The sequence below is a fragment of the Bos taurus genome, chromosome 15, assembly GCF_002263795.3.
Source record: "Bos taurus isolate L1 Dominette 01449 registration number 42190680 breed Hereford chromosome 15, ARS-UCD2.0, whole genome shotgun sequence".
NCBI lineage: Eukaryota > Metazoa > Chordata > Mammalia > Artiodactyla > Bovidae > Bos > Bos taurus.
In genome coordinates, this window is record NC_037342.1 from 43777195 (window position 1) to 43803273 (window position 26079).

General features: G+C 47.0%; 1 protein-coding gene and 1 long non-coding RNA gene across 6 annotated transcripts in view; one reads left to right on the forward strand and one right to left on the reverse strand.

Moving 5' to 3' along the window:
* Positions 1-26079, forward strand: part of DENND2B (DENN domain containing 2B) — a 170952-nt gene that overhangs the window by 77275 nt on the left and 67598 nt on the right. Inside the window, exon 1 of one of the 5 annotated variants that reach the window (XM_059874890.1) lies at positions 226-19086. The exons of the other annotated variants lie outside the window; for them this stretch is intronic. Coding sequence (XP_059730873.1) covers positions 19064-19086 — 23 coding nt within the window. The 5' untranslated portion in view covers positions 226-19063. Of the gene's footprint in view, positions 1-225; positions 19087-26079 lie in introns of those variants that run through there. 5 annotated transcript variants of the gene reach the window in all.
* LOC112441629 (uncharacterized) lies at positions 805-24270 on the reverse strand. Its single transcript, XR_003029469.2, has 4 exons — positions 22751-24270; positions 20481-20653; positions 6280-6658; positions 805-5928 (listed from the first exon to the last, which is right to left on the reverse strand). It is a non-coding gene; the product is annotated as an uncharacterized lncRNA (long non-coding RNA).

Here is a 26079-nt window from a genome sequence, read left to right on the forward strand (position 1 = left end):
TTGTCCTCCAGAAAGGTTGTGCTGGTTTCCAGTACCTCCACCAGGTTCTGAGAGTGCTCCCGTTCGCCACCCTCTGCCTGACTCTGGGATTACTTTTATCATTTGATTGCCTGATCTGATAGGCAAAAAGTGGTATTGCCTCTTGTTTTCTACCTTTTCTTTGAGCCTTCCCACTTGAAACCTGGCTTTTCCCTGAAGATGTCACTTCCTTTGTGACCCTCTCTAATGAAGCAGCTTCCTCTCCTCCACTGACTTTCACTGTCTACTCCCTGACCTTGCTTCCAGCCCTGCCTGGCAACCTTTTCCACTGGAAGTCAGTCTCTCCCTTCACACATATCTCCTGTCCTCCTCCTTGGCGCTGACTGCCTCTTGCCTTCCACGTTAGTTGCTTACAACCTTCTTCACAGGTCTCCTGTCTGCTATAATAGGACTTGGGACTTCATGCTGAGAATCCTTCAGTGCTCTGGCCTCAGAGTCCCTCAGTCTTTTCAACTCTAAAGACTGTATTTTCATTCCTCTTAAGGTGCTCATAGCCCTGGCCTCATCACTTGGAGCTATTCCACTTTCAGGATCCTAAACTCTGAAATTCCTGTTCCTCCCCAAGCCCCTGAATACTTACAGCTCTTTCGGGGCTCCCTCTGGCCCTTGCCCCACCCTTAGGACTGCCCGCTTATTGTTCTGTCAGCCTGAACCTCAAAGACAAGAATTCCAGGCATGTAATTGATTACCTGAGCCTCCTCCCTCTTATCCTCACTACAGCCTTCAGTCCTGGTGGACTACAAAAACAGACTTCCTCTTGATTTCTTTCTTTTTTTTTTAACGTTTTATTTTATATTGGAGTATAATGGATTAGCAATATTGTGATAGTTTCAGGTTTATAGCAAAGTGATTAGTTGTACATTTTCCCATTTAGTTTGTTACATAACATTGAGCAGAGCTTCTTATGCTATTCAGTAGGTCCTTCTTGGTTATCCGTTTTAAATACACTGAGCCACAGGGGAAACCCCAACACAGCATTGAACAGCAAAATTAAAGAAATAACTCAAAACTCTAGATCCATCCATGTTGCAGCAGATGCATAGCCCCTAGATTTCTGCACGTGGCTTCATCATTCAGAAGCAGTTCCTGACCCATTATTCCTTTCTCAGAATAGTTCCTTGATTTCCCAGAGAAAATACCCTTAATTTGGTTCTCAAAGGCCTCTGAGATCTGGGATTTCCCTCTTTCCAGCTCTCCTCCCTGGTATACTTGCCGGTAAGTTCCCATCAGACTGAACATCTTATTGTCCTTTGTATGTCTTCCACTTTGCTGCCTCTAAGACTTTGCTTATATAGTCCCATCTGCCCAGGGTCGCCCCTCTATCCTTTTGCTGTTTGATCTTCCAGGACCAGTGCAAGGGCAGCCTTCTCTATGAACCCTTTCGGCTTCTTTCACTGGAAACGAGCCCCCTTTACATTTCCGCAGCCTTTATGTCTCCACTGGCACTTAAAGTGGTCTTCCTGCCATTTGTTGTATTTATGTGTCTTTTGTATCCACCTTACTGGAATGTCAGCTCTTTGTGGATGGCCCCATGCTTGATGGATTTTGGTGTCCCAGCCAGCACTAAGTACATTAGTTAACACGTGGTTAGTCTTCAGTATATATTAGTTGAATGTAGGAATGATTGTAAGTGTGAATGGAGAGAGGAGAGACTGTTGTCATGGCAAACCAGAGATTGTATTTAAAATTTCATCCCCCTTCTCCTGCTCTCGAGTGAAGAATCAGACTTAGCTTGACCTGGCCCAGAAGAACAGTAGACCCAGCTCCTGACCCATTGAAGTTTGTCCTGTTGTGGAGGCAGGATCCTTGAGTACCAAGAATTCCACCTAGGTGTTTTCAGTTTTAGGGAGTTGGGCTGGCTGTGTTCTGTGCACTCTAGGCAAGAGGATTTCAGAGGAGTGTAGAAAAAGGAAGCACCGAGCGTGCTCTTGGCAGAGGCAGGAGCAGAGGGACAACAGGGTATGACAACCCTGAGGGGAGCGTTTTATTTTTGTTGTCAGGCTATTCTCTTTCCTCCTTACCTCCCAGGGCTGCCATTCTTCCTGCCTTGGGACCTTGAGTCATAGTCTGACTCTAAATCTCAAACAACCTTTTGTCTCATTCTGTCCAACTACTCTTTGTCCTTTAAAATTTGTCTCTTTTTTCGTCTCCCACAGAAATCCTTTCATGAGCCCCTCCACTCCCACCCGCTGTGCTTTTGAGCACTTTTAGTCTGGAACTCACATTTGAATTATTTCCTATTATGTCTTGCTTCCCTGAGTTAGACTGTGAGCTCCTTGAGTTCAGGAATCACATCTCATGTTTATTTGCTCTCTGCTAAAAACAAAGCAGTGATCAGTGACCAGTGACTACTGTTGATTTTATTGAGGAGGTTGATACTAGAACTTGGAAGTTTATCAGTAGCAGAAAAACTGAAGATGGTAAAGGATATGAAGGTAAAACTTAGCCTTGGGTCACTTCTCTAGAGTCTGGATCAGGGGAGTCAATGCCTGTGCATCTTTACAGTCTCCTGGTGTACAAGGAAGGAGGGTGGGCTTCCTGAATTCTGGCTTTTGAAGGTCTGCCTGCCAGCAGTAGTCAGCATAGAGGCAGGTCAGGTGTTCAGGGTATGGCTTCCAGGGGAGAAGAGGGAGGGTGGGTGGTTGGGGCCCCACACCGCTGTGATTGACTTGGGGGTGAACAAGCTCCATGCCAGCCCCCCTGGTACGAGGGAGCTGTCAGCCCACATGGTCGATTGGAGCTCGAAGGATCCCTTACAGCCTCTTCCCTGAGCTGGAAGCAGGATGGGGAGCAGCAGGCCAGTTGGCTGGCTTGCCTTTTCTGCCTTAAAGTACTTTGTTTCTGTTGCTAACAACAGACATGGGTAGTGTAAATAAAGTGCAGACACATAGACACATATGTGGAGACTGAAAATTGGAGTTGTCAAGGACAGGGGAGGGGCTGAGTGAAGGGGGACTGGAAATGTGTAGCTAAGTCTCTAAAGATGCGTAGTGTGCCCTGGACCCTCCTCCCTTCAGCCTTTAGCAGTGGACTGCCCTTAGAGGGCAGGCTGGGAGGTCAAGAACTATATAAGCAAAGTCTTAGAGGCAAGAAAGTAGAAGACATAATTCTGGATGCCACAGGTTTCAGAGACTTGCTTGTTTCAGTTGAATATAGCTTTGCTCAGGCACACACGCCTTTGAGCTAGGTGCTAGTGATCCTCGAGGGCTGATGACGGCAGCTTCTTCCTTCCGTCCTGCCTTTTCTGAAAGGCTTTGCTCGTTAATCCCTTGTTGCACCCACAAGTGGTGTACATGGATCAGCAGCAGCCATGGCCTTTCTGGCAGCCCTGACCTGTCAGAGCCCCCTGAGGTTTGCACACCCAAACACATGACTGGTGTTTTGAGTGAGCTTCCTTAGAATGGTTCCTGATGCCAGTTCAGCCTGGCTAGGAAGAGTGATCTTACTAGCTGGAGCCTGAATCGTTAGCTGTTACAAGAAGTAAAAGTTGAGTCTCATGTGAGAGGAGCTTCTTTGGAGACATGAGGTGTAGATGGACTGTGATGAGGATGGTTGAGGAGGAAGACTGTGAGTTTCTCCTGCTGGAACTGTAAATTGGGGCAGTTCGGTGTTCTCTCTTCCTTCCTCCTTGAGTCTAAGAGCATGTCTGGAGAGCCTCTCCTGTTTCTGATTCAGGTGGAAAGAGCTGCTGCATTGATATGATATGTCATGTGGCGTTACTCCATTTGTTACTGCAGAAGTTAAAGGACCAGGGTACATGTGAATAAGTTACCTATTTTTATAATTGAGAAGGAATGTGGGATTATTCCTATAATGATAGCAATCTCACTCCCATTCAGTAACCTTTCTAGAACAGGAGAGAGAGGAGTGAAGTTATTATTAGGGTCTGAGAATCGCACACCACCCTGGAGTGCCTAAGGGGTTGCCCCCTACTGGCCCCCAGTAGCTATGCAGTCACAGTGATGCAAAGTCTGGGAACTCCCAAGGAAAGGGTTGGTTGCTTTCTTTCTTTTCCCTGACTTACGGTAGGGCTATGAAGCTGAGTATCTGGTCCTTGGGAGGAGTAGTTGACTAAGGTTTTTAACTGAATGAGATTGGACTCTGCTGGCCTCTGAAGCTGATAAAACTCCAAAGCAGGGCAGGAGACAGTGCTCCCCAAGGTGGGCAGAAAGAATGATGGTTCTTGTGCTAGCGTATGTTCTAAACCACCATGCCCAGTGGAGGGGTAGGGGGAGCTCCTTAGAAAGGCTGAAGGAGAGGCAAGTCCACCTCACCCAACTGGAATTCTTTTCCCACCCCCACCTTTGCCCCTGCAAATGTTGCAACAAGCCGCCTCTGAGGTCTGGTTCTTGACTCCCCTACCTGCACAGTTCAGGTGAAAAGGGAGGTTCGTGGTGAGGCCCCTCCCACCAGTTAGGAGCATGGAGGGTTGTGTTGTTTTCTTTCCCCTGCCCTTAGTGAGTGGCCTAGTGCCTGACACATGGTTGCTCGTTGTTTGTGGATCTGATGGTCTCCCAAACTGAAGTTTGGGAGGGACCTTATACTGGGCTATGGAGCATGGGTAGGATCTGGATAACAGGGAGGAAGGGGAGAACTCCAGGCTGGAAATGGTTTGAGCATAAAAACACAGCTGCAGATGCAGAAATGGACATGTATGGAGCAGGGAGGTGTCCTACCTGGAGATAGAAGTGCATTTGTGTGTGTGTATGTGGAGGGGGTGTATGCAAGTCTGTGTGTCTTTGCATGGAGGGGAATGGAGGATGGTAGGGGAGTGGTGGTGGTAGGGAAAGAGGGTAGTTGAAAGAGCAACAGGGAAGGAAGAAGAGGGAAGCGAGATTGGTTGGTAGCATTTCACAAGGTTCTGGAGGACCCAGAGGAGTCTGGATTTGGTGTGATTGGCATTTGTGTGTGTGTGTGTGTGTGTGTGTGTGTGTGTGTGACTCAGTCATGTCCAACTCTTTGAGACTCCATAGACTGTAGCTCACCAGGCTGTTTGATCCGTGGAAGTCTCCAGGTCAGAATACTGGAGTGTGTTGTGATTCCCTTCTCCAGGGCATCTTCCTGACCCAGGGATCGAACCTGGGTCTCCTGCATTGCAGGCAGATTCTTTACCATCTGAGCCAGCAGAGAAGCTCGTGATTGGCAGTTCAGTTCAGTTCAGTTCAGTCGCTCAGTCATGTCCGACTCTGTGATCCCATGAATCGCAGTACGCCAGGCCTCCCTGTCCGTCACCAACTCCTGGAGTTCACTCAAACTCACGTCCATCGAGTCGGTGATGCCATCCAGCCATCTCATCCTCTGTCGTCCCCTTTTCCTCCTGACCCCAATCCCTCCCAGCATCAGAGTCTTTTCCAATGAGTCAACTCTTTGCATGAGGTGGCCAAAGTACTGGAGTTTCAGCTTTAGCATCAGTCCTTCCAGAGAATACCCAGGGCAGTTAAGGAGCCCCAAAGAGCAACATGATGATGATACTGAGATTCTAGAATACTTAGTTGTTTATGAGCAGGAGGAGATGGAAGAAGAATGGGAACTAGTAATGATACTGGTAACACTTCACATTTATATATTGCATCCATGGCTGGCACTCGGTAAAGTGCTCTTTAGGTAATCAGAGACCATTGTAGTAAGCTTGGTATGAGGTGATTAGCTGGAGATAAATTGCACAGCAGATGACATAGTTAGCTCCTTCATATTTGGCTCTTATTTGGTTAAATAAGAAATAACTCCAAGGACATCTTCTTCCTGAACTCTGCTTCCCAAAGTGTGTCCTTGAAGCCTCTGGAGCTGGGGCTGTTGTCTGGCTCAGCTGGGCTGCTCAGCGCTTGCACACTCGCTGCCAGGAACTAATGTCCTTGGGCCTCAGCTGGGGCGTGTCCCCAGTACAGCCATCTGGAAGGTCAGAGAAATTAGCCACTAGAATGTACCCATTAGTGTTTCAAGAGGTTACAACCTGTCAGTGGAATCCCAAGCCTGGGAACTGCTTCTCTCACAGGGCTTTTCAAAGTTGGAACAAGCTAACAGTTCTCTAGCACTGACTGCTCCCTTATTTGGACACTAAATTTTCAGGGTGAGATTAGACTTCTCCTTTGTTTTAGGAGAGTTTTTAAGGACCTGATATCCCTGTGAGTGATTTTCAGAGAGAGAAGGTGACATCAGAGCCATACCTTTCCTCCCCTTTTTCTTTCCCTGGCCTCCAGCCCACCCATTTAGGAGAGTGGGAAGGGGCCCCTGTCCACTCACCTCAGTCTTGGAGGAGGAAAATGGACAGCACATCCTGGAACCAAGAGTCATGGAGTGGCCTGGCTGCAGGGCTGGGGGGCAACTTCAAGCCCCGCCTGAGGGCTTGTCTCTTGGCTTTGGGGAACTTACTATGGCCACTGACTTGGCAGAAATGTAGTTTATCAGTCCAGCTTCATGTGAGGGGCTGGGGATGTGGTGCTGCTGAGGGCTGAAGAGTCTTCTGTGGCAACTTTGAGAGCATACTTCTTCCCCTGCCAGCCTCCTAACATGGACGGCTGATTGTACTGCAAGCCCAGCTCTGCCAACTTCTGCCTTTCCTTCTGGTTGACCCCCGTGAACCTCATAGAAGTAATTCAGCTCCTGGCAGTGACATTGGATCCTATTGGAGGAAGGGAAAGCAGGAAGGAGAAAAACATGTTTCTGTCAACAAAGGTGTGCTCTCGCTAGTTGGAACGCGCTGTGAGGTGGCTTTCAGCCCTTGGGTGATTACTGTGGGCTTAAATTGTGATGCCGTGTGCGGAAAAGGCTGTAAATCATAGAGACTGTAGGGCTGTGGAGTGAAGGTAGGGCCTCCAACTGCAGTCGCCAAGAACCCAAGGTGAAAGCTGGCCAGAAGGCTGGCCAGACTGGAGAACTGCTACTGCCCAGAAAGAAAGCACTTTGGGCAGTTGTAAGTGCTTTGCTTGCAGTATCTTATTTAATCTGCCCAAGAATACTTCGTGCTTGGAGCTGTCATCCCCACCTCAGAGTTAAGGAAGCTCAAGCCTCGAAAGCTTATTCACAGCTTGGTAGCTAGTAGAAATAGAGTTGGAATTCATACCCCAGACTACTCTTTTCCCGTTATTCCTTACAGAGGAAACAATGACTAACCACTAATTTTAATAAACATTCTATATCAGAAGAGTTACAGATTTGCAGAAAAGTTGCAAAGATAATATATAGAGTTTCTGTCGGCCCTGCAAGCCATTCATTTTTTTCTTCCTCTTCTGGTCCATTTTATGAGGATTCATGGGGGTGAAGTACAGATTTGGAATAAGGACATTTTTTCCCAAAGATTCCAGCTTAGTGATTTTTCAGCTAGAATTTTCGAAAGTCCATTCTAATAATTTTTTCTTCTCCATATTATTTCTTCTCCAGTTCTACTCTGTCTCAGTCCTGCTGGAAGGGACTAGCCCTGGCTTTGCCATCTGGTTTCAGAGTCAAACACCCTACTCTCTTGACTGTCTCAATAGAGGTGGATAGCAGCTGAGCTTCTCAGAGGTAGGGAAGGCAGGTGGGTGTGGGGAGCATTCGCACCAGCTTGGCTTCTGGACCTTCTGCCTGACAGGGTTGTGACGTGGGTGTTAGGAGTTTCAGCTGACGTTTCCTGGCCTGCAGCCAGAGCCCTCCCAAGGGACATGGGGAGAGTCTAGGCAGTGAGGCCTGTTTGCTTGGATGCTCTCCTGAAAATCTGTCCTTGTACGGTGCAGAATGGTTTGTGGTGGTCGCTGCTCTAGGCCCAGGCCTCAGGGTGCAGGCAGGAAGGCTGACTGTGGGCAGGGTAATACCCGTGGGCAGCTGGTGTGCTTTGCTGGGTCCCAGGCATGTTGTCCATTTAAGGGAAAGGGGTCTGCGATCTCCTTGGCTCTGGGTGTGAATGGGCTGGCCTGAAATTTGCTCATGGCCTTTGCTGGATGTGCTTTTTCAATGAGATCATTCCAGAGTTACATTCCTATGAAATTATATTTTGCTCAGGACGTGAAGCTGGATTTGTGTAAAAGCATTGGCACTAAAACTCCGGGCTCAGAGTGGGGCAGAAATGAGAATTGAGATAAACAGACCTTTAGAAGGAAGGGAAGACAGAAGGAAAGAGAAAACAGTTGTTAAAGGATTTTGCATTTAAAATTGGTGCACCGTAAGCATACCAAGGAGTCGGGATTGCCACTCAGACCATGGAAAGGCGGAGGTGACGTGTATTGTCCCAGCTGCCTGCTGCCCCCAGGCAGTGTGGGCTCAGCCTCCGATGTCTCATTTTTCGCTCTTTGCTTTTTCTCTTTTTCTTTGTCTCTGTCTGTCTCTCTTGCGCACACATATACAAGTGTATACACATACAGCCCCTTCATGCTGGCAGTGTGAAATGACCGTATTCTGTATAATTTAGCCTTGAAATCCTGTCTAAATGCTGTTCTCTTGGCTCTGAATGTCCTTCTCTCCCTTTGCCCAGGTACGTCTAGTCACTCTCATTTGGACGTTGCTTTTCTAAAATCCATTGTGCTGCTCTCAGACAGTTATTTTCTGGTACCTCTGTGCTCTCACTCCCCTTGTGTGTCCCACTCTTCCCGTACTTCTCATTTGGTATTGGAGGGCAAGGAATATTACCCTCCCCGGTGCCTGCCAAAGAATCAGATACTCATTAACTGATTGTAGAAGAGAGGAACCAAATGAGTGAAAAGTTGGCAACTGCAGGGAAGGCAAGCCACAGAATGTTGGCTAACATAGCATACGTGACCTTGGAGGCTGAGAGACTAGAGAGTTAGACTTGCAAAAAGAGTAGTTATATGTGTGCATGCAAGTGTGCACAAAAGCACGGGGAAGTTTGTGGAATGGTAAGATGGAAAGCCCGGTAAGTTCCAGATTCCACAGGCAAACTGCGTGGTTTAGACTCACTCAGGTTAGATGAAGCTGCCCCCTGAGTAATCCTTGTGAAGTTGCACAAGGACAGAGAAGAAGGAGCTTTAGGTTTGAAATGGCAGGGTTCTGGGTGGTGATGGTAATAATATTCTTAATAATAACAACAACAGCACCAGTAATAACATAGTCCTCACACTGGACCAGACGTTATTCCAAGTACTTTTCGTATTTTAGCCCTTTGATCCTTACAGTAAGCCAGATGAGGTAGTTAATTATTAACATACGAAGAACTGCATAGTAGTTTTAGACCTGGTTCTGTACCTACGAGTTGAGTGACCTAGGGGGCAAGACAGCCTCCCTGAACTAGTCTCCTTTGTTAAATGGAGAAAATACCTTTTGCATTTAACCACTGGGGTTTGTTTGGCACACTCAAATGAGCTAGCAATGAATGTTGTTTTGATAAGTCTAAAACTTTTTAGACTCTGAAGGACTTGGAACTAGAGTTGGGGAAGAAGGGTAACTTGCATAGTAATTGTGGTTGAGATATTGGGCTCATACGTAAAGTGCGTGCTGCTCTGAGTGCGGGCCATAGTTGTACTTCACGGCTGCTCTGTGCTGGCCAGTGGCGGCATCATTGATTATATTTAGAATCAAGACTTGAGCTTCCATTAAAGAATCAAGAAACTAGTTCTCAATGGAACTAAATATAAATGTGAAATATCATTAGGGGACAGATCTTAAGGGCTAACCAGGCCTTCCCTCCCAGCCAGGGAGGCAGAGAGGAAGCATGGTGGTGGGTGTTTGCAAGGGGGAGAATTATTCTGTTGAGCCCTTGGGAGCAGCGAGGCCTCTGCAACTAGTGGCAGAGAGGCTGGCTCAGAGAGGTGGCCCATGTCGGCTCCCACAGCCCAGCGCCACAGCAGTGGACTGCAAGGTTCTGTGGGCTGGTGGATGTGACCCATTTTTCCTCAGGCGAGAGATCTGTAGGGAGTTTGAGAAGTTGTTTAAATCACTACAGCCTTGGTAATGGAGAGTATGTCCAGCAAAGTGGTCCATATTTGCGGATACTGGGTCCACAGAGATGCCAACCCTTGGGCTTGCGATTGCACTGTGCTGAGCTGGGCAGTGGATGAGGAAGATTGGTGAAGGGAACAGAGGGGATAGCGTCTGCATGTGCAGCCCAGGAAAAGCAGTGTGGACCCCGGAGGCCTGTCACTAACTATAGAGCCGAGCAACCTCCTCCGTGAGGTCTGAGCTCAGAGTGCCTCTAGCCTGACAGTTGCCTGGATGGGCTGTGATGCCTGTGTGAATAATTATAGGTCACAAAACAGAACCATAGTCAGCTACATCCCTCAGAAATGCCTAATTGTAGGCTACAAATGTGAAAATATACAAGAGCTTAGACACATGTCATACCTCATTACAGAGAGCTCTGGCATGAGTCAGATGTGACTTGGGTGGCTCTTTGTGTGTCAAGAACTGCTTGGTGGGCATGCTGGCTGGCCCAGAAGAAGGGAGGAGGCATCTTCCCCATGCATCCCTTAGGGAGACTGGGAACTTAGGGAAGGGGGAGAAATATGTGCTGTGCCCACAGCTTGCTCTTCATTTGTGCACTTACATGGCTAAAAAGCTGCGGTTACTCAAGGTAGGTTTGATTCCTCTTTAGGAATTGTCTTCAGCACCAGTTCACAAACCACTTTAGAAAATGTCACATTTGAGTCTTGGGATCTTTGGCATTTGTGTCTGATGTTTTTGCATTCAACTATTCCTTTTTTTAAAAAAATTGGAGTGTAACTGCTTTACAGTGTTGTATTACTTTCTGCTGTACAAATCATGAATCAGCCATAAGTATACATGCATCCCCTGCCCCTGAGCCTCCCTCCCACCCCCCCACCACATTCCACCCCTCTAGGTCATCGCAGAGCACTGAGCCGAGCTCCCTGTGCTGTACAGCAGCTTCTGCTAGCCCTCTGTTTCACACAGGCTAGTGTATTTATGTCAGCGGCGCTCCCCAATCTGTCCCGCCCTCTCCTTCCTCCACTGTGACCTCAAGTCTCTTCTCTATGTCTGCGTTTCTATTCCTATTCCTGCAAATAGGTTTATCGGTGCCATTTTTCTAGATTCCATATATGGCAGGATATGACTGTTCTTTACTCCTGAAGGCCTGTGATGCATAGCAGTTTGTAAATTGCTGGCATCCAGGTTTGAAGCAGTTGTGCAAGGACTCAGGGAAGCAGGGCACCTTGTTGGCACACTCTCAGTGCCCAGTGTTGGCACACCTGCTGAGTTCTATAGGCCTGCATTCACAATTACCTGTGCACTTGCGGGGCAGGTAAAGTGGGTTAGCACAAAGATTCTTAGAGTGGGTGTGTGAGGAACTTTGGGCACTTGTGAACCTCCTAAACTGGCAGACAGAAGTTTCTGTTCTTAGAAATTTTCTTTGGAGGTTCTTGGTGTTTATTAGATACTTGGAGGGGTCTGGGACCTCAAACAGTTGTATTCTTAAAAAGTGGAGATTTCGGGAATTCCTTGGCTGTCCAGTGTCTAGGGAACGTCCATGCTTTCACTGCTGAGGGTGCGGGTTCAGTCCCTGGTCGGGGAATCTAAGATCCCACAAGCCATGTGGCATGGCCAAAAAAATAAATTAACCTAAATTAAATTATATTAAAAAATAGGAGTTTGGGGCAGTCTCAGTATGCATCCCTTTTGATATCAAGGCTCCACAGGTTACTTGACAGTTACTGCTGCTTCTGACCCGAGGTACTTTTCTCTGGTTTGCACCCTTTTTGTCCTATGGCTCTGAATGAGTTAGCATCCTTAATGGATGCAGATTTTCCTTCAGAGGAAATTCAGATAATGTTCCAAAGTTTCTGAGGGCAATTGCCAAATAGGAATTTTAGGAATGTTTTGAGAATGTATTGGAATAAACATTCAGACCTCGAAGGACTACCCTGGAGAGGAGAATGTCTGTGTATATTGTGTATCTGGTATATTGCATATCATAGTTGTTAAATCATGTTTTGTTACCTTTAGTTTCACTGCCTTCAGTTCATACCCTCAGAAGTTGGAACCGAGTCTGTGTCCCCAGTACAACCTGGAAGATCTTGGGAATTCTTTCCTTGCAAGATAATAGTCTGAGGCTGATGGGGACATTTTAAGTTCCTTAGAGAAGTGAGGGTATCTGAAATACCCCAGGTTACCTAACTGGACTGTACTGACTTATTGCTGGGCTAAGGGAGCCCTGGTTTACATAGGAGCCTACTTTGTCTTGTCTGGGGTGCTTGGGGGTCTTTGATAAAATGCCCAGCTGGGTTGCGCTAGTCTGGTCCAGCACCGGGCTATTTCTGCATGGGGGCTCTCCCTGGCTGAAGGTAGCCTTAGCTTGGTCCAGATTTCCAGGCTTGTGAACAGTAGCAGTAGTGGTGGGTGGGGTTTATCTGTTAGGGTCCTGTTTCCTCTCAGTTTAAAATATCTTAGTCATCTCTGAAAATGAAGGAGTCTCAAGAGTGGAAGGGACCTTACATGGTATCTGTGCTCATCTACAAAGCAGGGGGAGGGGAAGACTAACCTTATCTACTTCTCTCACCCTTGTATCCCCAGCATCTTAACTGAGTGAGTGGCATGTGGTAGGGATTCAAAAATACTAATCGAGTGAATGAGTAAGCACCAACTTTGAGCAGACCATTGTCCTTGCTTCATTTGTTCATTTATTTCACAAATATTAATAAGCTCTTAGTATGTGCCACTTTAAATTCTGGGGTAAACCATAGTGACTCAGACCGTCTTTGTCCTCAGGAGCCTAGTCTGTAATTTAGAAGTGAGTTAAACAGAACTTATTGTCTGTAATTGAAATTTAAGAATAAAATGTTCTCATTTTGGCCATTTTGGATCTTCTCCTTGTCTAAGGTCTCTTTGGGGGATCACAGATAACATATCTAATCCCTTTTTCACATGAGGGCCTTTCAGAATTCTCAAGGCAATTTTCAGCTTCGCCCATCCTCAGTCTTCTCTTCTCCAGGGTAAACATTCTCCGTTCTTTAGTCGTTTCTCCTGTGACATGCCTGTGAATGCCCTGTCCATCCTGGTCCTCAGGATGCGTCCAAACTGAGTTTGTCCCTCGGACAGTGTGGAGTCCAGAACCCAAGGCTTTTTCACAAACATTAATTTCCAAGGAACGTTCCAGCCTGGAGCATTTCCTGCATTTCAGCTTTGCTCTGCTCACCCTGGGCTCAGACAACGGATAATGGAAAGAGAAAGTTCTAAACTTGGCCAGACTGAGAAGATCTTCATATTTGGCTAATCCTGGAATTAAAAACTTTTGTCTCTGTTCTGTCCTAGCCCCACTACCCCACCCCACTCCCCTTGGTGTAGATGAATCTGCACACAGCCTTGCTGCCAGTGGCTTGCTTGCCTTTCATTTTCTGAGCCAGTGCCCTTCATTACCAGGGAAATTAGCATGAAAAAGCAGATTCCAGTTCTATGACTTTATGCAGTACAAGCCCTTTATCACATTCTCTAACCCCACTCCCTACTGAAAATGATAAAAGTTGGAGTCTTGTGACATCACAACAGTTGGCTGTTGTATCAACAGCTGTGATGTCACCAACGGAGGATTATGACTTCAAGGAAGAATAGAGGGAGGGAATGTATCAGACCAGAGACCCCCAGGGTGGTGGTAGGGCTGGGGGAGACTAGCAGGACACAAAGACATAATTTTCATGTAAATCTTCACCCAAAAGCCCAGTTGGCCTTTCAGCGGCTGGGCTGCCCGTGGAATCCCTCTTCCAGATTCCCATCACTCCCTCCCTCTGTGGATTAATGGTTTGGTTTGTGGGCATTGCTCAAGTCTGAGCGTGTGTGGAAGTCCCCTGCTGGCCTGCTGGCTTCTGGGCTGGCTTGGGGTTTTATTCATGAGGTTCCTGTTGAATATAACTTTTCAAGGAGGGAGTTCAGAGGGGAGCCCGGGAGCCTGGGGTAAAGCTGATGCAGATGTAGGCAGCCTCTGAGCTGAGAGGTGTGCAGCCTCATCTCTCCAGGCAGAGGGGCAGCTGCTCTGTCAGCTCTGGGGGAAGCCTGAGCGTGCCGTCCACAGGCCTGAGTGCTAGCTGCCCACATGCTGCTGGGGCAGGTTGGGTCCGCCCTGAGCTCCTCCATGGCTCCTTGATGCAGAGACTTAAAAACACCTGCTACAGAGGTTCCCAAACTCCCTCAGTTTGTGGGAGTTTTGAGCATTTTTCACAATGCTCAGAGGCGGAATATTTTTATGAAATATTTAAGTGTAAACAATGTAGTAAGTGCTTATACATCCTAATAACTGAGTAGCCATTTGAAAAACATTATAAATTGAAAGGAAAAATATTTTTAGAGGAGGGTTGGTGGGATTGGTGAAATAGGTGCAGGGGATTAAGAGGTGCAAATCTCCAGTTACCTGATAAGTAAGTCATGAGGATGTAATATACAGGATAAGGCATATTGTCAATAATATTGTAATAACTTGTATAGGACTGGATTTATCATGGTGATCATAACATATACAAATATCGAATCACTACCTAGTACACCTGAACCTAGCATAATATTGTACTTCCATTTCAATTACAAATATTTGTATTTCATTCTCAAGTAGCCATAGGCACTAGCTAATGGGATGTACTGGCACTGCACCACATCTCACGTGTTGGAATTGCATTGGATATTGCCATCCCCATTTTCTGTTCCACATTGCTTTTCACACGGTTATTGCTTTTTAATCACAGCAGCTGCTGAAAACCCAGCTTCACAAAGAAATGACATCATCGAAAAGAATGTAGTGCGATCTCATGTTAAAACTCACGGCATGTCCAACAAATGTTGAATATTGCCCTTGTTTCCCTCAAAAATTTAAAATATCTTGCAGCACCCCCTTTGAGTTCCCTGTGGTACTCTCGGGCACCTCTGCACACAGTTTGAGAACCACAGAAGCCAAGTAGCACTTACTTCATTTAAAGGAGGAAAAAGGCCAGTTCTGTCCCCATCATAACCTTTAAAGCCGTTGGGTAGATGGATGGACAAATGCCCCTTATCTTCAGTCTCAGCTCTTGTTAGACTGTATAGGGGAAGGCTTTTCTTTTACCAGGGTCTGTGTTTGTGAGTGCCTCTGTCCCCTGGGTGGGGAAGAATGATAAGGAGAAAAGACTTGAAGAACAGCAAAAGAGGAGCATCTCTTTCATGTATTTACCATTGCCATGACACACAGCATGTGGGATTTTATTAGTTCCCTGACCAGGGGTCAAACCCACAGCCCTACATTGGGAGTGTGAAGTCTTAACCACTGGACCGCCAGGAAAGTCCTTTTTATGTTTATGTTTTGTTGATTCAGGGCCCTCTGAACTAAATGGCTTAAAGAAAAATGGGATTTTAACACCAAGAATTTGGGGGCCAGGCATGAGACTACTGCCATTTCTAACTCTATCCAGATAGAGCTGGGCTGCAGGAGTGTACTCGGGATGGAGGATGGCTTCCTGCCACAAGATATGACAGAGACCAAGGGACTCGCTGCTCTGGTTTCTGTTACAGAGCTCAGTGCCAACCTCTTCCGGACTCTGGGATCTACACTTACTCTAAAACCCTTGGCAAATTACTTAGCCTGAGCCTCGGTTTCTTCCTCCATAAAATAGAGATAATGACAGCTAGATTAAATGAGATAAATGCGTACTAAGAACAGCCGAGCCTGGCTGTGTACATACACTTTCTTCTACTCCCTTCTAAGACCGGGACTTTTATCCAAAGGGAGATTCAGCCCCAATGATCTGGCCAAGATCTGCAGTTTGAGAGTGACTTAACTTCTCCTAGATAACTTTGCTTTGTGTAACTAATGTTCCCACTCTGCCAAGTTCTATAATCTGTGTACCCATTCTGAAGGTTCCTTTTTCACTCTCTAAATGGCATTTTTTAATGAACAGATTTCTTATTTAGTGTAATCTGATTAATCAAGGTTTTCCATTATGGTAATCTGATCGATCAAGGTTTTCCATTATGGTTATTGCTTTTTGTCCTGTTCTTGCTCCAAGGTCTCCTTGGCTTTTGCTCACGGTTTTCCTTCTGCTAGCAGCAACATTCTTCCTCTGTTTTCTTTGTCTTCCACAAGTCCTACAAGACTCAGCCCAGCCTCACTTCCTGTCTCCTCCAGAACCTTCCCCTGCATCTGTCCTGTCCACCTGGTTAGGTGTCTTTCTTCTTGCTTTCAGAGCTCTGTGTCCATACCTCTGTCAGAGCTCTCATTACATTGTACCAGCATCTTTCCTTTACTCGACAGTCTCAGGCAGGATGGAGGGCTGCTCAAGGGCAAGGACCAGGATATAGCACAGTGGCAAGGGGGGCCTGGCCAGAGAGATGCCTTGGAAGGGTTCGAGTGAGTAAACACAGGAAAGTCTCAGATGCCACACCTGTCTCTCCTTCTACTTCTCTTATGATATTTCCCCAGCCTTTCATGACCTGTGCCCTCTTTTGATGAGCATGGAGATCTTCCAGGCAGATGGTAAAATGCTACCCCCAGAGAGCGTACTCCAGATTGAAGTTAACTACATGACAGTGCTTCAGAGAGGGCTGGTCAGTGTCCCAAGCAGCAGACATCAGGATAGGAAAGCCCTGTCATTCACTAAGCCCCAGTGTAAGGATCTTTGTGTTTTATAACAGGAAAATCATTGTAATCTTTGCAGAGAGCAACTTCAGTTCTGGGGCTGAAGCCATTCCTGGTCTGAATCTGTTCAGAGGTGTTCCGAGGACATGACCCCCTTCTGAATGTTTTGCGTGGACATGCTTGCTGCGGGTGGGTCAGGCTCTGAACTGGGAAGGCTGGTGGTGTTGGAAGATGGGCCTGGACAGATGGGCCTTCTTTCTGGAAGAAGGAAAACAGTGAGCAAAAGCCAAGGAGACCTTGGAGCAAGAACAGGGCAAAAAGCAATAACCATAATGGAAAACCTTGACCAAGCTGCTTACTCTGTCCGGTACGGCCACTCTGAGCTGGTGGCAAATGTTTTTTTTGGTTAAGAATCACCTGCCATTGCAGGGTTCAATCCCTGGTCCACGAAGATTCCACATGCCACGCAGCAGCTAAGTCCATGTGCCACTGCTGAGGCCCTAGAGCCTGTGCTCTGCAACAGGAGAGGTCAGCACAATGAGAAACCTGTGCATGGCAACTGAAGAGTAGCCCCTGCGTGCTGCACTAGAGAAAGCCTGCATGCAGCAATGAAGACCCAGCATAGCCATAAATAAATAATTTCCAAAATATTTATTGAGGGCCTACTGTGTGCCAGGGTCTGTCCTAGGCACTAAGGGTACAGCTATAAACAAAACCTCCAAATCCCTAGCCTCATGGAGCTTATACAGACATAATAAATAAATGGAAAAGAAGAGTAGTTGTGTTGGATGGTGATAAATGTTATAGGGAAGGGTAAAACAGGAGAAGGGAGAATAGGAGGGCTGAGGGGATAGTAGGGTGGAGGAAGGTTTTTTAATATAGTAATTTCTTAATACTAAATTTTATAGTGTGATCCAGAGGAATCTTCACTAAGAAGGTGATGTCCAAAGACCTGGGAGGTGAGGGAGGAACCTCTTTTGGGGGAGAATGTTGTAGTTACAGGGGACAGTGGGTGTGGAGGCCTGGAGTTGGAATGTGCCTGGTGTATTTGAGGAAATAATAAGGAAGATATGGCTGGTGGGGAAAGAGTAGTTGAAATGAGATTGGAAGTATCATAGAGACCTAGATGATGAAGACCTTGTAGATCATTGTGAACATTTTGGCTCTTTCTTTGAGTGATTGGGATCCATGTTAGGGTTTTGCCAGAGAAGTGGCAAGATCTGCCCTGTTGCTGGTGATGGGTGCATCTGATGATGGTAGCTTATTGAGGGTCTGTTCTGATTGTTTCTGTTTTCTCGATGAAATGGGAAACAGAGTAAGAGCGAAGAGAGTGAGGACAAGGGAAGAGGCCTTGAGGCTGAGAGTTGGGGGAATGCCAGAGACTTCAAGTATGTTACCTCTTGGTTCTGAGTATTCTTTGTATTTTATATATGGCTTCTCGCTGGTTTTGATGTTCTCATGATAGAGGTAGAGTATTCTCCCTATACTACAGATAGGAAAATGAAGGTATTGAGACTTCCCCAGCCCCTTTAGCCCTTACCACTTCCTAGTCTCTTTCTGAGAAAGTTGACTTGTGGGTTTTGTGTTTTTCTGGAGCAGGGCAGGCATCTTGCCATCGGTCAGGTTGAGTTCAGTTAGGCTGGAGAGCATGGGAAGGGTGAGAATGAGGTCAAGATTTAGGATCAGGAAAGGCTTCAGAAAGAAGTTGACATTTGAACTGAATATTTAAGAAAGAATGGGGGTGGAGGACTTCACGATGGAAGGAATTGGTTGAATAAAAGCTTAGAGGCATAAACATTCCTGGCATGTGCAGGAAATGGCATTTAGTCTGCTATGACTGGCAGAGGGAAGGCTCTGGTATGAGCTAGCTCTGTGGCCTTGGAATCCCCAACATGTTTACAGGACCCACAAGGTTCTTCTTGCCAGGGAGGAAGAGGGAGGCCTTTGTGGGGCAGGCCTCCATTCTCTGGACGGAGCAGGCTCCATCGTCCTGGCAGAGCTGGGTTAAGGTCCTTGCTAAGAAGCTGAGTTTCCAGACTGGCAGAAATAGCTATGTCGAGGTTTATAAAACTGTCTTGGAAGCAACCAGATTTCCTTTGGCCTGGAATTGCCTAACAAGCCCTCAGCCCATTTTAGGCTTTCAGGAAACATTTAAACCCAGCTTCAAACCTCCACGAAATCAGTACTGAAGTGGAGAAGGACCATCTGGCAGGAAAAGAGACTGAAAATGGTTGAGGTTGAAAACCCCAACTTAAAAGCCTCTTTGAGGAGGAGAGTTGGGAAAGAGGATGTGGGAGTGATAAGTGGACAGTGAGGAGATGGATAGAGAGCTTGATTTTTTTTTTTTGGTTATTATTCAACAACAAAAATAATCTTTTTTGTGACTGGTTGAGGAGGATTTCAGCCTCACAGGGACCTGTAAAAACACTCGGCAATTCTTCTGATCTCCCAGCAAAACAAATCTTGGTCCCTCTCCACTTGACCAGGCTCATAATCCCCTTGACAGTTTTGCTCGAAGGGCTTTCTGGACCTAGAACCCCAGAACCTGGGGCTGGAATGGAAAAGATCCAAGGTACCAGGTATGTAGAGGTACTGATGGAGAAAAAGGGTCTGGCGTTTTGGAGGGAATTAGGGGATCGGCTTGAGAAAAACCTCGCTGGCTCCCTTGTGATAGCTTTTGATGCCCAGCACCCAATCTCTGAGCCCACTGTCTCCCCTTTCCCTTGTAGCTGCTTGATTTTAGGTACAACAGAGCCGAAAACAAGATTGTGGGCAGATAACCAGTCAGAAATGAGTCAGGAAAGAAAGGGAGGAAAAGAGGGGTGGAGGAGGAGAAAGACAGCGTGAGTGAGATGAAGGCAGGTTTCCCAGGAACAGTCTCTCTTCCTGGGTGTGTTGAATGAACTGTTACCGCAGGAACATCCCGGAAAGTACCAGGGGCACTTGTGAGGAGACTGAAACTCCTGCGGGAGAGGGGACTGGCTGAAGGGTGGAGGGGGAAGGCCTGTTGGTGACAGCCCAACTTTGTGACAGCTACAGTTGGAAAACTCCCTTTCACTGGTTGTACAGCCACCAGGACTGTGGGGAGTGAAGGAGTGTACCCTACAGGATAATGGTCAGTGCTCGAATTTCTCGTGCCCTTTGTCTTCCTGGCCTTTGACTCCTTGGGGGCCCACTTTTGCCATCAGTTAGCAAATCAGTTAACATTTGTGGGCCTTTTAGGTGAAGAACTCTCTGCTCGGTACTGAGGATTGTTCAAAACATGAGGAAGAACTCCCTAAGAACTCCGCTTTCTCAACCGTGTGGGGTCAGAGGCAGCCAGGGTGTCAGGAGACCTGGGGGATGGCTGTGAATGTCCTAGGAGGGCCAGGGAACAAAGGCTGTGGAGGTGAGCTGTTGCAACAAGGCCTGAGCTGTCAATCCGGGCAGAACTCTGAAAGGTAAACAAAGCGCTTCCCACCTTAGCCTACTCCAGGGACACCTACAAAACCTCACGCTGTAGAGAGGTCTGGCTTGAGTAGTTAAAAGGAACTCTTTCTAATGATGACCCTTCCTGAAGCTTAAGTGCCAATGTTGGTTGCTGAGACCCTTGGAGGAAGAAATTAAAGATGTAGGCCCTTCTCTGGGGGAGCTGCCAGTCTGATCCTTATCTTTCGGTCTAGAATGAAGAAGGACTTCAGGGGGGAGTCAGTAAGAAGGTGAGGGTGGTCTGGTGGGTGTTCCCTGGGCAGGGTGAGTAGTGGGTGGACCCCAGGGCAGTCAGACCACAACTGTCCAGAGCTGGATTGGGCTAAACCCAGGTTCTCAGGACACACAGCGATTTCCTTGCCTGCCTTCTCCTTCCCTGTGGGCTGCTTCCTAAGCTATTACTTCCACACGAGAGTTTGCATAAGAGATTAGTGGAATGTCAACTCAGCAGAAATTCCCTCATGTGGTTTAGAGGTTTCCTTTGTGGAGGCTCTGGACTTCTTACCTGGACCAGCAGAGCAGAGTGCTGGTGGGTGTTTGTGTTTCCTCTCAATGGCAGCTTGAACCCAGCAGGTTGGGAGGCCTCCCTCCACACATGTGCATCTGTTCCTCAGCGCTCTTGGGGTTCAGACGTCTCCTTCTCAGGGACGAGGCACATGGTCATGTCCAAAACTAGGCCTGCAGAAAAGTACCACACAGACATTTAGAAATGTCACCTAACCAGGGTGATCGGAAGGTTCATTCTTAGAGGCTGGTCACCCCTCAGAAGGAGCCCCCTTCAGAGACTGACCTCTAAGGGATTCCTCTCGGGCCGTGGGGAGAGCACCTGTGGGCCAGGTGGTGAGACTGGATTGTAGGGAGAGAGAGCCCTAAGGGAGCAGGACAGAGAACTGCAGGATGCAGGCTGGCCTGAGCCGCAGCAGGGAGCCCCGAGGCTCTCTCCTCCAGTGGAGTTCGGGGGATAGATAGATGGAGGGCTTCTGGAGGCCAGAATCAGCTCCTTCCTGCCCTGCACAAGCCCCGCCCTCCGGGAGGCTTTGCATGGCTGCTCGCAGGGCAGTGCCCCCAAGCCTTCCCTGCTGGGATGGGGGACACAGCACTCACCTGCCAACTGGGAGAGTCAGGTCACAGAGCCGAGCAAAGCTGGCCACCTGTCACCATTGGGTGGGGAGGAACAGCGGTAAATTGGGGAGGGCTTGCTACATCTAAATGGACTGCCAGCTGTTGCCATATAGAAATACAGAAATGATAGCAGATTTTTCAAGAGAATCCAGAATCTGAATTTTTATTTGCATTTTGTTTATATTCACCCAATTCAACTTAAAAAAAAATAAAGGGAAGGCCAAATGAGACATACTTTTGTTGTTGCAAACCACCAGTTTATAAACCATCAGTTATAAACTCTTGTTCCCAGGAGTTTGAAAGGGAGGGGAAGTGAGGAAAACCGTTGTTAGCTACCAGGGGCGAGTGGCAGGAAGAGCTGCTTTGAGATACAGGAACTCAGAGCACACTGAAGACTGAGGACCCTGTTTAGGGCAGATGTTGATGATGCTTTTACTGGATCCCATGATGTGCCTGCTTCTCTGTTGAGGGTCAGTGGTTCTTTGCAGGTGGAAGAAGCTGGGGGTGGGAGGAGGAAAGGGTACCTAGTAACAGCTGGGCAGTCTCTTGGGAAGATGGTCAGTAGTGACCCTTCAAACCTTTACAAGCTCTTAGCATGTGGTAGGACACAGGTTTTTCACACAGGTCCATAAGACCAGCCTGAAATGCTTGCTGAACATCCAGATTCCTAGGCCCCATTCAAGAGGGAGAGATGGGGCCTGAGACTCTGCATTTTTTTTTTTTTAACAATCACCCCTGTCAATATTAAGGAAAGTAAGTAGATGGTGGACTCAGAGCTGAGTCAACGTTCCTGCCCTGTTCCTTCACCAGGTGAGTGATCTTGGGCCAATCTTTTAATCTCTCTGAACCTGCATTTCCTGATTGGAAAGTTATCACTGTTTCCAGAATGGTGAGAGCTAAACTAGAAGATGGGTGGAGGTCATGCGTAGACCTGCCCCAGAGCCGTGACGCTGGTGTGGGTCGCCTGGGCTCCAACTCCTGCCTTGCCACTTTCTAGCTGTGTGACGTGGGACGAGCGATTTCACTGCTGTGTGCCTTGGTTTCCTTGGTGGTGGTGGTGGTTTAGTCACTAAGTCTTGTCCGACTCTTGTGACCCGATGGACTATAGCCTGCCAGGCTCCTCTGTCCATGGGATTCTCCGGGCAAGAACATTGGAGTGGGTTGCCATTTCCTTCTCCATTGGTTTCCTTGGTAACATGTAAATAATAATAGCACCCACTTTGTAGAGTTGCCACAGGGATTAAATTATTTAATCCTTTAAAATGCTTTTAAATTTAGCTATTCTATAAAGAATCTAGCAGCACCTTTCATAATAAATGCATCTTTTTTTTTTAGGTCACAAATAGGTTAAGGCTTACTTTCAAATGTCACCTCTCTATAGGGCCTTCCTGGAGTCCACTTTTTCCTTCCCTTTTCTCCCTTTACAGTTAGCTCCTCCAGGGTAAGGTTGTATCTGTTCGTTTTTATTTATTTATTAAAATTTTAGTATTTCCTAATTTGGCTGTGCTGGGTCTTAGTTGTGGCGTGCAAACTCTCAGTTGTGGCATGTGGGGTCTAGTTCCCTGCCAGGGATTGAACCAGGCGCCCTGCTTGGGAACATGGAGTCTTAGCCACTGAACCACCAGGGAGACCCCCATTTTTATATCCTAGTACCTCGCACAGTGCCTGGCGTAGAGTCACTGGGATGAATGGCAGTATCGGGGAGTCTGAAAAATGATGAATCTAGCTTGGGAATGGAGAAAGCGACTTCCAAGTACCCAGAGAAGCATGATCTGGAAGAAAAAGTGATTTATCAAGCTTCAGTTTGTCTGAATTACAATTATATGAGTAGGTCATGTTATTATTATTGCTCTTATGGTGAGAAAGTTGAGTCTTCAAAACTGAGGTGTGCAATGACCCTTGACTAGCATTAGCTAGACTCCAAGTCAGGTGTTCTTCCCACTACACCTTGAGATCCCAGAACTGTGATTTCTGTCTCAGGGCAGAGATTGTAGAAAGGTTCTAGTGGTGCCTTGTTGTATTCCTGTCTTTGGGTTGTAACTCTTCAGATAGTTGTCTATAACTTGTCAGAGCTGGGTTTTTGAGCAATTCGTGATTGGTGGTTGATCCTACCTGAACAATTTCATTTTCCAAACGTAGTTTTTGGCTGAATTTTAGTGAGACAGCCTCTCATCCCCCTGGCTTCTCTGCTCTTATTCCCAGTGGGTGTTTCGTTTGCTTGGGAGTGTCTCCTCTCCTTGTAGCCAGACCAGCCAAAAGAGTCAGGCAGAGAGCGTCGATGGGAGTCTGGGGTGGCTCTCAGGGCCTTGGGAGAAGGCCCCAGGAAGCCAGCCACGCAGACTGTTCAAGTCTATGTTTCACATGTAAAGGGTTAGCCTGGTCCTCAGCTTCTCAAGCCGCTGGATTATTCCCTGAGTCTGAGAGACTTGGCTGGAGAGAGCAGGTGGCGGGAGCACCGTGAGCAGGCACCTCTGACTGAGTGGGCTCTCCGGGTTTTCTCTCAGCGGTACCTGCCCACAATGCCTCACCTCCTGGGCCACTGCTGGGAACAGCAGCTGTGCTTCTGCAGGTATGTGACCAAGGGGCACTGCCACGGGCCTGGTGGCAGTTGTGATCCACTCCTTTCTTGGTTGCATCTTCATAGAATTTTTCTTTTTGGCTCCAGCAAATACCACAGTTATCTACATTTTACCTTTTTTCTAGTTGGCTCTTGGTTCTCCTGTTATAGCTTTTCAGAGCAGTGGGTCCACCCTTCTTAGATCAGAAATTCAGGGAAGGAAAGAATATATTTTTAATCATGTTCTTTTAATGTATTGTAGTTTCTGTTCTTCCCACAAACCTTCTGTCCTCCCCCTGAGGGCCTGCCCTGAAGCTGGTAGAGCACTTCCAGTGCTGTTATGATGGGTTCTGATGGTTATTGTGACCGTCGTTACCATGGGCACAGTTGAAAGCTTATGCTTCCTGAGTTGATTCCTTATTGCACTGAGTTCCCTGAGGACCCCGAGAACTGGCCTGGGAAAGCTTCCAGGGCTGCCTCTCCTTTCCCTTCTTTCTGTTTAACACACAGAGCCATCCACCAAGCTCTTCACTTGGCCCTGAGCTGGGGCAGGTAAAGGACATCTCTTGAGTGCGTGTGTGCAGGTGCTCTGGTGGCAGGACTAACTCACCGTCTAACCCCCTCCTCCTCCTCATCACAAATATGCTGTACACTTAAGTTTATAAAAATATTTCTCCCTGTAGGTTGGGAAGGCTTTTCATGAAGGATAAAAGTGAGGCCCAGGGTTTTCCTTTTTCTGAAAGCTTCTGTAGTTTTCACTGTAGGAGGGATGTTTCACTGCTGTCACCGTTGCTTGCTGTCACCTACAGCTGCTTCCTCCCTTTCTAATTCCCACTCCACTCACTACCATCATCACCAGAACAACAGCCATGAGAGCTTATGTGAAGGTAGTGCATTTCATGTTGAAACTAGGAAAGAATTATAAATGATGTCAAGAATGTGGGTTTGGCTTGTTTTTATCATTGACACCAATCACTTATTTGCACCAAGGTAATAAATAAGATACTCTCCAGGATTAAGGTCATTCAGTTCAGTTCAGTTCAGTCGCTCAGTCGTGTCCGACTCTTCGCAACCCCATGAATCGCAGCATGCCAGGCCTCCCTGTCCATCACCAACTCCTGGAGTTCACTCAAACTCACGTCCATTGATCGAGTCGGTGATGCCATCCAGCCATCTCATCCTCTGTCGTCCCCTTCTCCTCCTGCCCCCAATCCCTCCCAGCATCAGAGTCTTTTCCAATGACTCAACTCTTCGCATGAGGTGGCCAAAGTACTGGAGTTTCAGCTTTAGCATCAGTCCTTCCAAAGAACAGCCAGGACTGATCTCCTTTAGAATGGACTGGTTGGATTTCCTTGCAGTCCAAGGGACTCTCAAGAGTCTTCTCCAACACCCCAGTTCAAAAGCATCAATTCTTCAGCGCTCAGCTTTCTTCACAGTCCAACTCTCACATCCATACATGACCACAGGAAAAACCATAGCCTTGACTAGATGGACCTTTGTTGGCCAAGTAATGTCTCTGCTTTTGAATATGCTGTCTAGGTTGGACATAACTTTCCTTCCAAGGAGTAAGCGTCTTTTAATTTCATGGCTGCAATCACCATCTGCAGTGATTTTGGAGCCCAGAAAAATAAAGTCTGACACTGTTTCCACTGTTTCCCCATCTATTTGCCATGAAGTGATGGGACCAGATGCCATAGTCTTCGTTTTCTGAATGTTGAGCTTTAAGCCAACTTTTTCACTCTCCTCTTTCACTTTCATCAAGATGCTTTTTAGTTCCTCTTCACTTTCTGCCATAAGAGTGGTGTCATCTGCATATCTGAGGTTATTGATATTTCTCCCAGCAATCTTGATTCCAGCTTGTGCTTCTTCCAGCCCAGCGTTTCTCATGATGTACTCTGCATAGAAGTTAAGTAAGCAGGGTGACAATATACAGCCTTGACATACTCCTTTTCCTATTTGGAACCAGTCTGTTGTTCCATGTCCAGTTCTAACTGTTGCTTCCTGACCTGCATATAGGTTTCTCAAGAGGCAGATCAGGTGGTCTGGTATTCCCATCTCTTTGAGAATTTCCCACAGTTTATTGTGATCCACACAGTCAAAGGCTTTGGCATAGTCAATAAAGCAGAAATAGATGTTTTTCTGGAACTCTCTTGCTTTTTCCATGATCCAGCGGATGTTGGCAATTTGATGTCTGGTTCCTCTGCCTTTTCTAAAACCAGCTTGAACATCTGGAAATTCATGGGTCACGTATTGCTGAAGCCTGAATGTTTAACTTTCATATCCAAAGATGCTTCATTTTTGTCAATGTGATGAGAATGCTGATCAGAGTGAGAACTGTTGTTTCTATTTACTTTTAACTTTTCCCTGAAGGTGATGTTAGCCCAGAACAGAGTGCACATTCATATTGAAAATGTATTTGGTACAT